Source organism: Porites lutea, chromosome 13 (assembly GCF_958299795.1).
Source record: "Porites lutea chromosome 13, jaPorLute2.1, whole genome shotgun sequence".
Lineage (NCBI taxonomy): Eukaryota > Metazoa > Cnidaria > Anthozoa > Scleractinia > Poritidae > Porites > Porites lutea.
The window spans coordinates 23,368,057-23,384,699 of record NC_133213.1 but is presented as its reverse complement, the minus strand read 5'-3'; the positions used below and the strand labels follow the sequence as shown (position 1 = coordinate 23,384,699).

Genomic DNA, 16,643 nt, shown 5'->3' with positions numbered 1-16,643 from the left:
TTTCCCAGTCTCTTCTCGACGTGACAATTCAAAATGGCGTCCTCCTCTGTCTGTGCGCGATTGTTTGGAATCATAATATTTTCTGTTTTCTAGGAATTTTATTGCGAAATGATGTTTGGGCTATTTTCTAAAATATCAGAGTATGTCTGGGGGACAGAAGGGAACGAAGGAACAAACTCTGGAGTTTCTAAAGTGCGTTTACGCAATGACAAATCTGAAAGCTCATGTTCACCACAGAAAAGCATATTGAAGAAAGATCTTTTTGGTAAGGTAACGAGGTTGTACGATGGTGCGGGAGTCATTGAGGAAGATATTTACTTTACTTTTGACACGATAATGGGCGGAGCTCGGCCAGAGATTGGAACAGAAGTACATGTTGAAGCTGTGCGTGAGAAAGAAACCACAGGCTGGAAAGCGGTTCGTGTTCAAGTCATGTCCGAATGGAATCTTGACAACACAAACGATAGCTCAGCACCGGAAACATTTATTGGTACAATAACAAACGTGACAGATGACTCAGGGGTCGTAGATAATGACATTGATTTTAAATTATCGTGTGTGAGGTTTGGTTATGTTCCCGTCCAAGGAGACTGGGTCAAGCTAGACCTGGAAAAAACACCAAATGGTACGGCTGAGGTCCGGGGGGTAATGCCACTACGAGAAAAAAATCTCACAGGAGTGGTGACATATTTGTGCTCGGGATTTGGATATATTGATAAGGAAGTATTTTTCTCTTGTGGAGTATGTACACGGGGTTATAGACCTCGTCAAGGAGACGTTGTAAAGGCTACAGCCATAGAGTCAAAACAGGGTAGAGCTGTGTGGAGAGCTACTAAAGTGGAGCCAAAGAGGAAAGATCGTGCAGCTCTAAGGTGTGTTCAAGTTGCTTAATCAATGTCATCAGACTAGTACAAATAGCTGATGTCTGATTATTCATTCCAGTCAGACACTTTATTTTTATGCTGGATTGCAACAGTTATGTGTGGCATTGCATATTTGCGCCAACTAACTATAAGTTTGAGTTTTAGTTTAAGTAAAATAATTGAGTCTCTGCTGCATCCTGTCAGAATGCCTGACTGATGGTCTTCCAGATGTTTTGGTGACCTGAGTTGTGGCTGCACTCTTTCACTATTGCATGAGTCTCTGCAAATCTCTCACTGCCGCACTCTTTCAGAGTGCCTAGCTAGGTGGTGCAGCTGTTTTGGTGACCCTCTGTATTTAATATAACATCTGCTGCTGGAAACAGGACCACCATTCAAAGGTCTAGTCATATGCAAAGCAAAGGCAGTGTATTCATTTCTCAGTTATTTCAAATACATGTAGTAGACCCTGAGAAGTGGTCCAGATCTTGGACTGACTGCCAGCTCTGCTGTCCAATGCCTTACCAACTAAACTGTCCCGATCACCTTAGCTAATAGTTTTACATTGTAAGAGGTTTGCTATCTTATTATAGTCCATCACCACACTGTCAAATATTCATGGGAGGTAAGATGGCAGAGCTTATGAGAAACAAAGAAGAATTGATCATCACAGATCAGCTGGATCTTGGAGATGTCTTATTAGGGGAATCAAAATCTCTGACCATAGTTATAAGGTAAGAACTGTTAATGCCCATAATGTGGCCATCAATAATCTCTTTTATACTACTACATGAAAAATTTCTGCAATTTGATTGGCTTAGAGCAGTGGTATTTCAGCTTAATTTGAAATACCTACATGTGAAAATTACAAACCTTTTGCGGGTACTAGTATAAACATGTAATAGCATGATTTGTACTTTTTGGCATGAATACCACTCGTGATATTTCAAAATTGCCTCAAATTTCACTCGCCAAATGGCTCGTGAAATTACGTATAACAGTTTTAAAATATCACTCGTGGTATTTATGCCAAATATCACTACAAATAATGCTATTACCTATACAAATTAAAGAGTTTGATTTCATCGTAATTATTTGTGATGCATGCTACTGCATTAAGGAAAATTGAACTGTTTTTGCGTCTTTGTTGTTGTTGTTGTTGTTGTTGTTCTTTGGGATTGGGGATTTCTTATTTCTCTTCAAGAGTGGTTAATCGATATAATTATGTTTCACTTTATAATTGTCAGACCATAAAAATATTATTTTTGACTTGTTTTAACAACAGTAATCAGGGTGAGAAAGGACAGATATTCCAGTCTTGTATGTCAGTCCGAGAAGATCCTCAGTTCTTGGTTCAACTGGGCAGCAAAGAACCAGCCCAACTTGACACTTGTGCACAGCTGCAGCAGCAGACTTTGTTGTCACCTGGCATGGAGATACCTTCAAAACAAGCTAAGCATCTAATGGTCATCTTCACTGCAAAGTATGTACAAAAGAAAACCTCTAAAACTGGATCAAGTTTATCTAACATACTGAAATTGACTTTAATGTGAATGGTACAAGTCAAATTTGAATTCCAGGTTAATTTTGATTTAACCCTCCCCCTCCAATACATTCAAAATTGGGGTAGGTAGCTCAAACGACAGTGCAACATTGCATGGGGTGGGAGAGGGAAAGCTTTGTTTTTGCCTTTTGAATTCAGCAAAAATGCCAAAAAGGCCCTTTACATGTGCAATGTAGATCAAAGTGTCTCAACTAATTTTGTATCAGAGTATAGTTTATTAAATTAATAATAATAATAATAATAATAATAATAATAATAATAATAATAATAATAATAATTAAAGTAAAAACTAATGGGGATATACATGCTAATTATCATCCCAAATTTTTTTTGTCAGTTTATCAGCAATCACTTTTAACTTGAAAATAGCGTGAAGATGACACCAACATGTTATTCGTTCTTATCTGCAATATAACAAATCTAAATCAAACAATAACAGGGTTAAGAATCCCAAATGGCCGGAGGCAAACCTGCTGGCTATTTACAAGTGTGGTCCAGGATTTGAACTCTGGACTACCGTAAACAAATCCAGCTAGCGGCCAGGGCTGGACTTGAACTCAGGGCCTTGGAATTGTAGGTCCTACGTTCTTACCAGCTCTGCCATGCTGCCTCCTCAATATACGTGTATGGAAGAGAACTAACTTTTTTGCTGCATAATTTCTTGCTTTGTATTTTCCTCTTTTTCCTAAAGGAACCTTGGTAGAGTGAATCATGTTTTAGTTTTCAACTTTAATGGCTTTGACATTGGAAGATGTATCACTGCAAGTGTCAAAGATGTCCATCAGGTTCTCATGAGACCATCAGCACCTTATCAAAGAAACTACAGCAGAACTAAACATGCTCTGAAAAAAGTTGCTGAGAGTGTGACTGGAGAGGAATGTATCATTCCGGGAGAAAGACCAGTTCGGTGTGTTAATGCACAACTACGTTGATTTGTATATCTAAGACTAAGTTCTCACTTCTTGGAGTTATTACTGCTAATGGAACATACATGTCAATAATTAAACCAAAATGAATATTTTACTTGTTTGATACCTGGACATTCTTCCAGTCTTAATTGTTTCAGTATAACCCAGGCCTGTGTATAACCTATCAGGAACACGAACTTTGATCTTACTTAGAGTAAAATGTGCCGGGATGGGTAAGAGAGCTTTTCCCAGAATCTAATGCTGATTCGCGATATCATCATGACCAAGTTAAAAACCTTTTACAGTCACATAAGCCATGTAGTGTGTAGTTTAATTGACAATTTAGTAACTTGACATGTGAAGGTGAAGAAATCTTAATTATAACAGTATACAAAATGCAAGGCTTGGAAATTTCCTATATAATGAATGGATGTGTATGATGACGTTGCAGAAAGCGGAAGTTGTTTCTTCCTGTGCAGTTGGGTCAGTATGGTATTCCAAGAGATATCAGGAGTTGTATTCTCAATGGTAGAGATCTGGGTGATGTTATTCCTGCATTAAGAGAGGTGAGTTTATGCAGCCTTTGTATCAACATTTTGATGTTGCTGTTGACAGTTTTGCTGTCCAGTTTAAATTTGTAAGAATTTGGTCTACAATTATTGCTTTTCATGTATCAATTTGAACAATCATATTTTGTGTTCTAGCCCTTGAGCTTAAAGAATTATGCAGCTAGGTTCTCCACGCTTCTTTATGCCGAAGAACTTCAAATGGAAATAGACATACGGGAGTTTGACATGGAAAGGGTATGAATTTTATTGACGTAATGTTCAAATGTCAACATGTTCTCACTTGTCAGGGGCAGATACAGGATTTTTTTTAGGAGGGGTTGCACTCGTCTCTTGCTCTAATTCAACACCAATAAACCACATAGTTTTTTTTGCAGAATACCAGTTGTATTAGAAAACCGCAGGTCATTTCAGGGGGAGTATGCACCCCCTGCACCCTCACCCTAGATCTGCCCCTACTTGTTACATTGGTTCTATAAAGTATTGTTTTATCCAATACATCAATTTTAATGCTCTCTTATGCTGTCTTGCTTATATCTAATAATAAATCAACCAGAGTCTCCAAAATTAATGCATGGCTCTTGCTTGTTTCTTGCCAGGTTAACATGAATGTTTGTGGCGAGTTTCTGAGCCTTGAAGTTCCTGGATTATCAGAAGGCAGACCCTCACTTTTGCTTGGTGATAGAGTTGTCGCATCACTGTCAGGTTTGCTACAGAATATTGCTACGACTTTTGATGTTCAAAGTGCAATTTTCCTTTTCTTAAATGCAGATTAAATTTTTCTTTCCTATTTTCTCTAGGAAGTTCATCGGAGGCACCTAAATACGAAGGTTACATTCATGAGGTAAATACATGGACAAACTAATGTTAGCCCTTGAAAACATTCCATGCCATATTTTACCACAATAACAGTGGCTATTTATCTAGCCTGTGAGAAAGCTCACCGGTGTGCACTCAGGTCACAGGGCTCTTCCCTCCCCCACCCCCATATATGCATACCCGGGAGCCCCAGGAGAGCTTGCTTGAAGGCTACAATTCATCTGCCAGTGGCTCTCTGAAAATTAACCATTAATTTTGTTCCTGTAATGTTTGTAGGTTTGCAAGGACAACATTTTGCTGAAATTCAATGAACAATTCCACCACAGATTTGCCATGCAGGAATGTGATGTCATGTTCTACTTCAACAGGTTCTAACCATGTTAAGCATGTGTTATGATTCATTTAGTATTAAACTCAACCCATTTAAAAGTAGCTCATGGAAACTTGAAGTGTGTTCAAGCAACAATTGAAATATAAATAAGAGTGTATAATAACAGCTTATACACGTGTAACATCAAGTGTTTGCTAAGTGATTTGCATGGTTAGGTGGTTCCTAATAATTGCAGTACCGTTGTCACTGCGTTGTTTTCACGTTTGAGTTTTGCTGGCTTTCATAACCAGTCTCCTCTACTACAGTGTAACTATCTGTTTATACTTCACTAGCTGTTATGTGATGTTGATCAGATAGCCACTTACAATCTATGTGATAATTAAAGCTACTCTCCCTTGTTTTAACCTATTAGAACCACATTAAGACGAGCTCATCGAGCTGTGGAATTTGCTTTGTCTCTTGGTGAAGAAGGTATTACTGCCAGTCAGGCACTTGTCTGCTTGACCTCTTGCTTATTTTGTTTGTGTGCTTGTTTCCACCCTAATACGTTGCGTGCACTCCGAGGTTGGTGGGAGGTGAGCGCTCTCAGCACTGCACTATCCCTTGCTTCCCAGTCAGTCTTGAATTTTCTTTTTGTGAGATATATTGCCCACTTGTCCACCTTTCAAAAGATATATTGTCAATTTATTTATAGTTTTGTGTCCGTATTCTTCAATATACCAGTCTGGAGAACAACTTTATATTTTCTCAGCATTCTCTACAATGAAGATTAATAACACATTTAATTTTCCTTGCAGTATTGTTTCCAAGGTCACTGTCTCCAAAGTTACCCGTAGTGAGTCTGACAGTGGGCGGCTCACCAGAAAAAGAACAGGAGGACAGAAAAGGATCAGGTATATTCGACTTCAATGAATGGCTACATGGCCCTAGATACGGAGCTGTACTGTATATAAGGACACTCACTAACCCTTTTATAATTACCTTTTGTCAAGGAGTACCATTAAACAGAGCGGAAAAGAAATCTTCCAGCGCAGAAGTGACAGATAATTTCCTGTATAATTTGTCTCTGAATGAACGTCAGAGGGCTGCTGTTTGTCGCATTTTGAGTGGTCAGTGTCGTCCATGCCCTTATCTTCTGTTCGGTCCTCCAGGGACAGGCAAGACCATTACAGTTGTGGAGGCCATTCTACAGGTACTGTGAGTTAGCAGCAGTGTTGAAATCCTTCATAGATTAGGGTGTAATGTGAATTCATAGATCACGCGCTACGTGGGCTTTTCCGAGTAGGTGCGGCGCTATGGGTAATGGGAATTTTGGGTGTGAAGCAGGAAGAACCATGGGAAAGCTTGAAAAAGCAAGGACACCTGGGAAGGCTCAACGTGAAAAGCGCCAAAAGCTTTTCGTTTGTCGCCAATCCCATGCCCTTTGCGCTGCGATTACAGCCGCAAATCTTTAGAAGTGCCTGGGTATGAAGCAGTACTGGTAAAAAGTCTGACAGGAAGATCAGCAGTTCATCAAATTATCAAGCTTTATGTAGAGATATCGAGGAAGAATGAGTGTGTTGCAGTACGCCCGCTTACAGAGAGATGCATGGTTAATTGGGTCAATGATATACTTCCTGAGTAAATTATTATAGATCCCGTCGTACATCATCGGCCATCCTGTATTTTATACTTATTCTTAGGTCACCCGCTTGATAACGACAAGTTGTTAATTTTAGTGTTCTATTGATTTCTGTCATATATTTTAGATTTTTCACAGAATTCCTTCCAGCCGAATCGTGGCTTGTACGCCCTCGAACAGCGCCGCTGATTTGATTGTAAGTAGCTATGACAATAGCCTAAGTAGCGGTCATTTCTGAGGAAAGGGGACAGAACGAAAAAATCTAAAAAATCTCCTAAGGAAGGCCCGATACTCCGGCTTCTTATCACACATATATGTAACACATAATTATATTCTCTTGAGAATCCGAGGAAAAAACACAGCTTGTGATGAGTGTGGAACTCGAACCTGTCAAGATCACGTGTCCAACTTGCTGACCAATGGGCCACGTCACGTGAAGCCCACGATCCTTACCGCATTCTTAATCATTCTGTTTTGCTAGGCAGAGCGTCTACACGCGAGCGGCTTTATCCAGGCGGGAGACATGGTGCGTTTGAATGCAATTCAGAGAGCGCAGGATATCCCAGAAGCCATTGAGGCATATTGTACTGACACAGACCAGCTTGACACGGTGGCACATTATCGCATTATTATCAGTACCTGCAGTACAGCTGGTCAGCTGTATTCTCTTGGGCTGCGCGCTGGTCATGTCACGCACGTGTTTGTCGATGAGGTTTGTGATGTAACTAAGTTCATAACAACTTTATAATTATCTTTATATAGTTCTCTTTAACGTATGATGTAAGTACAATAATTTTGTTTCAATTTACTGATTTTGATAAATTCAGCGTAGAGAGATTGAGAAGCTAGCTTCTTCAGGGCAAGCACCTCGTTCAATTGAATCGCTCCAAAAGTCAGCTTCATCAACACTATCGATAAAACCAACTTTTTGTATTTCCTCTCGAGGAGTGGTATCCAACTTTTGAGCAACCGGGGCCAGATGAGTACTATTTCGATCTATCGACGTAAAATAAGGACCCTGCTTTGCTCTTTGACTCTATTTAAGACGGTCTTTGTCAAAGAGCCGTAAACCTGCTAATATACCGCTATAACTACTGTTGTTAGAATTGTGCAATTGTCAGTATAAACCAGCGAGCAGTTGAATATTATTATTTCAAGTGTAATGTTTGTTATTGGTGTATGCAGGCTGGCCAAGCTACAGAGCCCGAGTGTCTTGTTGCTGTTGGACTTGCCGCGGGGGATGATGGGCAGGTAAGAATGTTATGATAGAATAATCGTGTTCGCTATTTGGCACTCTGAAATTCTGATAGTTTCACAGTATTGTTTTGTTGTTGAAGGAAGTGGAAGGTTTGAAAAAAATTCGTCGAAGTATTTTTAAGTGCATGCACTCACGTACAATTGACATAGGTCGTGTATGTTAAAACAACAGTGTCTTTTAGTTCTTTGCTTTGATGAAATATAGGTTGGTTTCAAATTCTGATTATCACTTGAGGAACAATTTATACACAGCGCTCAACTTTACGGGAGCAGTTATATTATGCAATAAAACGATGAATCACTTCTGAAGTCTGGAACAATATCAATATATAATAATAATAATAATATAGGCTGGTTTTCATATAATCGACCCGATCGTTCCGAAAAAAGTGAAACGAACCGGACAGTTATGTGGAAACTGTGTTTCAGACAGAATTGGCTGTATTGTTTTACTAACTTTCTGTTCTTAATCCCCTGTAGGTTATTCTGGCCGGTGATCCTTTCCAACTCTGCCCAGTCTTACAGTCGCGTATAGCAGCATCTTATGGACTGAACATCTCACTTCTGGAGCGCTTAATGAGCAATCCGCTGTACTGTAGGAACGAAGACAAATTTTCAGATCATGGTTGTTATGACCCACTTCTAGTTACTAAACTTGTTAATAATTATCGCTCGCACCCCGCTGTGCTCAAACTTCCTTCGGCTGTGTTTTATCACGACGAACTGATTCCATGCGCTGATGAAAGAATGAGAGAAATCTTGTGTCAGTGGGATAAGCTACCAAATAATGGATTTCCAGTCATTTTTCATGGTCTCAAGGCAAGTTCTTGTAAAAATTGTAATTTGTAAAAAAATTGTAAATTGTAATTTGTTTACCCACGGATCTCTAAGGAGTTCATAAGAACTCGTTGAAACGTGTCCGTGCGTTCCAGATCGAATTGGAATTTGAAAGTGTTGGTTTTTAAGGAGAGGGGAAAACCGGAGTACCCGGAGAAAAACCTCTCGGAGCAAGGGAGAGAACCAACAACAAACTCAACCCACATATGGCGTCAACGCCAGGATTCGAACCCGGGCCACATTGGTGGGAGGCGAGCGCTCTCACCACTGCGCCACCCTTGCTCCCCCGGGAAAGGATATAGGTGTGGGAAAGGATATAGGTGCGGGAAAGGATATAGGTATTCGTTTTGAAACAGCCACCTGGTGATCGCTAATTGTTTCTCGAGATTTTAAGATAAGTTTCGTGTTTAGAGAATTATTGTTTCAGTTGAATATGCTCTCCAATTACTTGCCCTCATTCTTTTCAATGTCATGTGGTCATGCCCATACCGAGGGTGCAAAGAAAATCAGTGTTACAGCCTGCCATTTGGGCAAGCTATAGCTAGCAAGTACTAGCCCACAAGTTATTTCAACTAGCGCCAAAACCCGTTTTGATTTACAGGATTGATTACAATCCTTCTGTAATTTGAATTTCCCCATAAAACAGCACTTGCCCGTCGGGCAAGTAAAGTACAAAAATCACTAGCCCGATAGCAAAATCCACTAGCCCCGGGCTATCGGACACGACTTTCTTTGCACGCTGATACAGGGGAAATTATGCGCTACTGTGAAAAACTCTCTTTTAGTCAAATAAATTTAGTTATATTTTAACCCGTCATATTCTTTACTTAGGTAAACACCGCAACAGAAGAAAATTACAGTTTAATGGCAGCACCATCCATGACCGTCATTTGTTCACTTAGATTAATAAAGGTTTCTGGGAAACTCAACGTTAACATCTGGGTCTCACTTGGGGCAAAATGTTGGGTGAGGGGAGGGGTAGGTGGGCAGTTTCCCAGACACCTAAATTGATCCATTCCCTTAATTACTCTGTTGCTTTTCTTCTTGAAGGGAGAAGATCTACGTGAAGGCAACAGCCCATCGTGGTTCAACCCAGTAGAAGCAATTCAAGTTACAAAGTATCTACAGGCTCTTAGATCAAGTGACAAATTCTCCCTTAGCCTGTCTGATATTGGAGTCATAACACCTTACAGAAAACAGGTGCATATTTTTCGCATCCTATATCTATGCGTACATCATAGGTGATTACCACTAGTAACTAGAAGTAAGCATTGATTACGGATCCGCCTTCGTCACTTACGGAAAGGAAATCGAGTCGAAAGGAGTCCAGTTTCCCGGCCGAGATGCCCCTGATAAAATTAATAGGGGCGGCTAATCGGCCGTCGCCGTGATAGCTCGAAAATATCTGCCTTTGTGTCACAGGAACACCAGATTAGGATGCGTTCTTACGAACGCGCTAATTAAACATTACCGACAGCACTCGACCGATCCCGATTTCAGGCTTCATCTTCCTTTGGCAATATGGTGATGATGTTATCAGCCCCTGCAAAACCTGGTTTGATCCCAGAAACAAGTCCCAAGATCTGCTCAATCAATCAGTTATGACGGGCAATTATGACGGTTGTTCCCACTCCAATTTGTAATAGAGGATATTAAACCGGATCATAGGGATCAAAGAGTAATCGAAGGCTTTTGTTGTTGTTGTTGTTGTTTGTTTGTTTGAGGCGGGGGGAGGGGTGGGGTGTTTCCTTGACCTGGGAAAATTCCGCCAAATGTAATTGTTAAGTAATAAATGCAACGTCGCACTTTCCAAGTTTACGGTGTAAATTCATCGTCTCGATATACAAATTTTTGTGTGCCAATGTTTTAAAAACCATTTACAAAACTAACTGAAAGCAACAAGGATCAACAACCACAAAACGAAATTTGTCTCTGATTTTCGCCCTTGTAGTGCCCCAGGGTTGATCGTGCGAGGTTGACTGATGCCTCTTTTTACCAATAGTGGCGTGATTGTAACTACAGCTATCCTCCTTTTGTTAAAGAATATCATTGGTCAGAGCTCTTGTAAGGTATTTCGCTAGGCTTATTGCGATTTTTTGTTTTGGTCGTTTTATTTAACTCGTAGGTAGAGAAACTTCGCCTCTTGTTGGATCGTTTTGGATTGGGTGAAGTGAAGGTTGGATCTGTGGAGGAATTTCAGGGACAAGAAAGACTTGTTATCATCATTTCAACAGTGAGTCATGCCTTAGCCTCCAACATAATGCAGCCCAAGGCCCCGCCTCTTCCACTTATGTCCGTTTTTGTTTCAAAACTGATATTTTTTCTTCGGTTTTGGCCTACTGTCCACACGTATCCGATAAAAACGGTCACTAAAAACGGATCTTTTCAAAAAAGCTCTCCAGAAGCTTCCAGAGTAAAGATTTTTGAAAACACCGGCTTTTTGTTTGCGTGTGGACAGACGAAACCGGAGGTTTTCAAATACGATGATGTCATACATCATATACTTCTAGCATGACGCATGCTCCGTAAGGGATGCTATGCTGCTTTCATGTGGGTGGGCTAAAACGATTCGAATACGCTACGTAAGGATGCGTATTTTTTGAAAACGGAGAAAAAGATTTCCGTTTTCAAAAATATCCGGGTACGTGTGGAGGAGGCCTAAAAGTAGCCAAAGCAAGCTTCGCCATGGTTTACTGAACATTTCAAGGTCCCATAAAACCAACAATTTTCTGTTTACAGCGCTATTTTCGCGTTGTAAGTGTGGCGACATACCGGCACAAGTGCTGTGATTACCTTTTGTACTTACTTCGATGGTTAAATTTTCTCACAGTCGTTTACGAATTATAACTCGCCTGTAAGTTGGCTGCAGGCGAATGTCTACCAAAGCCTAAATTGAAATAAATACGGCTGAATTTTCAAAACGTGTCTTTTTTTGTCTACCCAAGTTTTCCAAGGAGCATTTGTCTTCCCTTTCGTGCGTCTGCTGTCCAGTGTTTGTCACTAATCGTGGCGGACTTAGCTACAGTACATTCCTTTTTTTGTATTTAGTTTTTGTAACAGCAAACCTTTTTGAAGTAAACCATACGTCCTTCATAATTTCTAGCTTGTGTACAGACGTCCCCCATCCCTCAGGAAAAATTCGGGAGGGGGGACGTCTGTACACGGGCCACATAATTTCCTGGCATTCATCTGTCGAAATATTATGCGTAAGTAGTTATTATAGCCAGTTGTATGAGACGTGCACTGCTCCTTGTAAATCTCTGCACAGTGATTGGTTACTGATTCGTTTATGCACTGTGATTGGCTACAGGTTCGTTCAAACGAGTCATTGGTTGGTGTTGACGTACGTCATAGTGTTGGCTTCCTTAGTAATCCCAAGAGATTTAATGTGGCTATCACTAGAGCCCAGGCTTTGCTCGTTGTTATTGGTAATCCACATGTTCTCTGTCAGGTGAGCAAGTTAACTTCAGTCCGTGGATTAGATCTGTTTAGTCTTCGTTAAGTCGACTTCCAGTTTTTTTGAGAAGTGTGGCTGTTTTTGTACGATCTGTTTACGTCCTTGTCATTAAAAAGTGTCGAAAAGGGGATACTCAAAACGGGTCACTTGGTAACTCCTGGTATTTTGTCATGTGCATGGCTTCCCGTTTCTTAAGCTTGATTTTTTTTCTGCGGCGTTCGCCCGTGAAGTTATGTAAAGTCTAACAGTGAGACAAAACGAGTCAGAGTTTCAAAGCCAAGAGGGTTAGCCTAACTGTTTCTGCAGGGTCTGTGTCGATTTGCAGCTATCTCGCTAGTGCCAAATTATTTCTCAGGAGTTGCGTTGCCTATGTTCAACTTGCTTCGTACTCCGCCGCCGCCACCTCTCTAGGCTGTACTTATCATTTACGTATTCCGCCTCCATCTCCTCCTCCCCACCCCTCTTCCAACAGCCCCTCGCCCCCCCCCCCCCTCCCATCGCCCCCCTTAACCACCCCCATCCCCTCCGCGTCATATGATTTCAATAAAACGTGGGTGCCAGGGGAACGGGAAGCGCAATTGACTTGAAATAGGCTAATATCCTGGGGTTGTCATCAAGGGCCGGGGGCCGAGAATTTCCCGCGGCCATTAGGAAAATAGAAGAAAAAAAATAACCAAAAGAAATCCGTAGCTGTTTGATTCCCCGCCTACTTGTCGTACGTACCCAGCAACTTGAAATTTTATTGACAGCCGTTATTCCTTCAGATTAGGTAAGCCCAGTAAGTCGTGGATCCAAGGTTGAACATATACTTCTATTGAGTGCTATTACTGACTACTTGTATCACTATGTAATGTTTGCAATACAACAGTGTGTGTCTGTTTAGGATCCATACTGGTGCTGCCTTCTTCAGTACTGTGTTATGAATGACGCGTATGTTGGCTGCCACCTCCCGTCTTTGGACCAACAATTCCTTCAGGTTAGTTATACACAGGCACATTCAAATAGATTTTTGTTTCAACACGCTCAATTAAAATTCACTTGAGAAAATATTGCTGTTGTCTCTTTGTTTTTGTTGTTGTTGTTGTCGTGTGTTAGAATAAATGCTTTGATTTTTTTTCCGGTAGGAGGAATTTCAAGAAGCTGCTACTTTACTCGACAAAGCACTTTCGTCTCAGGTGAAACCCCAGAAGATTACAAACGAAGAAGCACCCCTCGAGAATAAAAATGCCACGATATCCAACAATAATATCACCCTCTTAACTCTTCAGAATCCGAGAGAGAACCCAAAGAGCAATGATCTGAAGGAGGACTTACGCCAGCTGGTTGGACAGAACAAGAATGTGACTTTCTATCAAAATAAGTTCGTTTCCAAATCTCTAGACCAGGAGAGTGAAAACTCTGGGACTGAGTTACAAAGTCAGAAACAAAACTGTTTTTTAAGATCGAATGGAGACTCTTCAAGTATCAGTCAAAAAGCTGTTGATGTCAATCACGGACATGCGTCAACAGAATTAAATGAATTGGATGTTGTCAAAAAGGGGAACCCGCAAGATTCCGAAAGCGACGATGAACTCGAAGAATTTGTATTTCAACCTAGAACAACAACAAAGTAAATATTGAAGTGAAAATTCCGTTAAAACTGGACAAAGTCCGAAAAAAATTCTGCTAGAAAGGTCATTAAACGACATGTTCTTGAAGGAAGTAATGATCCTTTTCCATACAAAAAGAGAGAAAAAAGTAGAAAAAGAGGATCAGACACAAGCAGGGCAAACCTCTCGCTCAGCAACAGAGGTTCAATCCTTCCCCCCCAAAAAGTCGCACGTTTCCCCCCAAAAAACAGTCGCTGTTGAACCGGTAATAACCATTTCTTTACCAGATGTAGGCTATCTGAGCATTTGTCAATTCGCCGGTTCCAGATGGAACCATGGAAGGAGGAAAGTTAATAATTGGACGATTGGCTTCCCTGTGCCAAGTAGTGCGGTCTGTTATGGATCCGAAGAACAAGGGAGTTTCATTCATCGCATAGGCGAAGGTAGCCACGGTTTGAGGGTATGTTCACACTAGGCTGAAACTATTTTTGTGCCGGTAGAGAAATCAATCTGTTACAGTGTGGACTGTCGTGACCCAGACTGGCATGAATAGGCCCAAGGATGTTCACATGCTTTGTTCTGAAGTAAAGCCGATAATTATGTGCATCGGTTGTACTGAGAATGGGTAACTGAGAAGCGTTCGCGTAGTCAGGGATCAATTTAATAAAACTTTTACACTTGTAATTTACAAGTGTAGCCATTGTTTTAGAGTCTGAGAACAATAGCTACACTCGAAATTACACGTGTAAAAGTTTTATTAAATTGATCCCAGAACGATCCGATTGTCTGTTTGCATTACACTTTGGAGCGTTTCGAAACTACCCTTATGTTAACCGGTCATCCTCTATCTGGGACTCAGTTACCAGGGCGCCCGGCAGACAACATTGTCAGTATTAATATTAGTGGTGTAACGATTAATCGAATTCTCGATTAATCGCGATTATGACCGTTCGGTTCGATTCACGATTCTTTGCTTCCACACTTCGATTTTGCTTCGATTTTTGCATACCTTTTCCAGGGTGCCCTCAGCGAGTTATTATATTGTAAAATCAGAATCCAGAACTCTTTAAAATGTGCGTTTTTGATTGACGAGTAAAGACGATAGCAGTTCGTGCGCCATTTTGTGTTGCCTGGTAAAAATGCTGTCCTTCAACCACCTCTTGAGAATTTCCAATTAAGGCAAACCATCTTTGTCAGGTTCTCAAACATGGCGACAAACCAAGCGACTGTGAATCCTCCTGTCCCTGTTACTATTCTCAAATTGAGGGTTTAGGGTTGCGTGTTGTTAATTACACGTTATGTTATAAAAATTAAGAAACATTTACATAATGGAATCGAAATAACCGAAATCGAAAGACAATAATCGAAATCGAATTGAATCCAAGGAATATGAATCGTTACACCCCTAATGAAAATCGATGAGGGGTGTGAAACGAAATTTCTCTGCAAACATTTGATTTGGGGGATTAACACGCACTTTTACTGGCATTGATGGCAGTACAATCCAAGGGCGGGGAATATTTATACCGAATGGACGAATTTATTCAAGGCAGTCAGGATTTTTGAACTTTACCATGCAGTGAAAACCTACGCGAGGTTGTGGTGGGAATTTTGGATTCATTAACTCTGAATGACTAACCCTACAATGAGATCTCCGGCTTTAGAACGCGACGTTTCACAAAGACAGATGCGCGCGTCGAGCATGCTGGGAGTTAAAAGAATCACAAATAGATAGGAACGGACTTCGGAAACAAAGTTCAGTTGTTGAGAATTCGCCTCACCGTTATGAACATTTTTTTACATTGCACAAATAGTAACCTGCCTCGTTAGGTATATTTGAGTTTACATTGTAGCTTTATTACCACCGGAGCAACACCATGATCGTCTTACAAAGATCTACATATAGTGTTAATTTCAAATAACATCCTGTGTATTTTTAAAAGCTTTATTGTAATTTGCATTGTTCTTACTCGTTTTACAACTTTTAATCAGCTAGTAAGCATTTGCCGTTTTTGTTGTAGGTACTATCCTAAAACATCAAGCATCCAGTTTCACTTTTTTTTCTTGTCTGGAAGCCCTGTGGAATTATTTACAACAAATAATGAATTAGCTGCGAGTTGTGTAATATTGTTGGAGATCTCAGGGTTTCTGTGATCCCCAGGGGGCCTCCCTAGGGTCCATTCGAGGCAAGTAGGGGACCCTTGTGAGCGGCAAGGCTCTACCCAAAAGCTTAGCGGCTGTGGCGTATTAAGCCGTTTGTAATCTCCCTTCAACCCCCAAAAAATAGCACGTAAAAGGAAAACGTGAAAGTGGTATTAACAGGCTGATCTCCAACAAGTTTTTCCATACTTTTAGGAGCCGAGGAGAGAGAAACTGGGAGGCCTACTGACTCCAAAGTCTCAAATTAAAGGGTCCCTCCTAATTAAACAATTCCAGCCCCACCCCACCCCTCTCAGGCTCGCCCTTGTATTTCCTAAAGAGATACTGATGGTTGTAAACTTACTGTGGCATTGTCCCACTCTTCCTGAACCTTCGAATCCCTCTGGACACAAGCACCAGTAGTGTGCGTACACTAAATGACAGGCACACTGTGCTATTGGGTCGCACAAATTATTACACTTGCTGGGCTCTACAGGCTGCAATTGTGTACCAAACGGTTCTAGAGGAAATAAAACGAAACTTTATAGTTAACCGACACTCCCGTACTGCACTCATAGGCAATTAAAAGCTGACAATCACTGGGGATGATTTAAATCAGTAAACTCCCACGGACAATTATTTTGTCATACAGGCATAGTATACAAACAAACTGAAATTCATTCGCTGTAATTGCC

General features: G+C 40.8%; 2 protein-coding genes across 2 annotated transcripts in view; one reads left to right on the top strand and one right to left on the bottom strand.

The window, feature by feature from the left end:
- Positions 1-50: 50 nt before the first annotated feature.
- On the top strand, positions 51-14,004 carry LOC140923303 (RNA helicase Mov10l1-like). Its single transcript, XM_073373397.1, has 21 exons — positions 51-872; positions 1,454-1,594; positions 2,146-2,343; positions 3,116-3,331; positions 3,784-3,898; positions 4,037-4,135; positions 4,498-4,603; positions 4,699-4,742; positions 4,994-5,085; positions 5,461-5,519; positions 5,846-5,941; positions 6,041-6,240; positions 6,797-6,865; positions 7,151-7,381; positions 7,855-7,920; positions 8,407-8,745; positions 9,814-9,963; positions 10,889-10,996; positions 12,074-12,214; positions 13,104-13,196; positions 13,345-14,004. Exons 1-21 carry the CDS (start codon positions 109-111, stop codon positions 13,831-13,833), a joined length of 3,816 nt encoding a protein of 1,271 aa, XP_073229498.1. The 5' UTR covers positions 51-108; the 3' UTR covers positions 13,834-14,004.
- Positions 14,005-16,193: 2,189 nt separating this feature from the next.
- The window catches only part of LOC140923170 (sushi, von Willebrand factor type A, EGF and pentraxin domain-containing protein 1-like), a 1,388-nt gene continuing 938 nt past the window's right edge, over positions 16,194-16,643 (bottom strand). Inside the window, exon 2 of the mRNA XM_073373250.1 lies at positions 16,194-16,468. Within this exon, the coding sequence (XP_073229351.1) occupies positions 16,209-16,468 (260 nt within the window). The 3' untranslated portion in view covers positions 16,194-16,208. The remainder of the gene's footprint in view (positions 16,469-16,643) is intronic.

What these genes read in the sequence shown, in the direction of transcription:
- LOC140923303 (XM_073373397.1), top strand. Translation starts at nt 109, where the DNA reads ATGATGTTTGGGCTATTTTCTAAAATATCAGAGTATGTCTGGGGGACA. An exon ending in TCTCTGACCATAGTTATAAG is followed by an intron (nt 1,595 to 2,145) that starts GTAAGAACTGTT and finishes TTTTAACAACAG; the next exon opens with TAATCAGGGTGAGAAAGGAC. An exon ending in TTGTGGAGGCCATTCTACAG is followed by an intron (nt 6,241 to 6,796) that starts GTACTGTGAGTT and finishes CATATATTTTAG; the next exon opens with ATTTTTCACAGAATTCCTTC.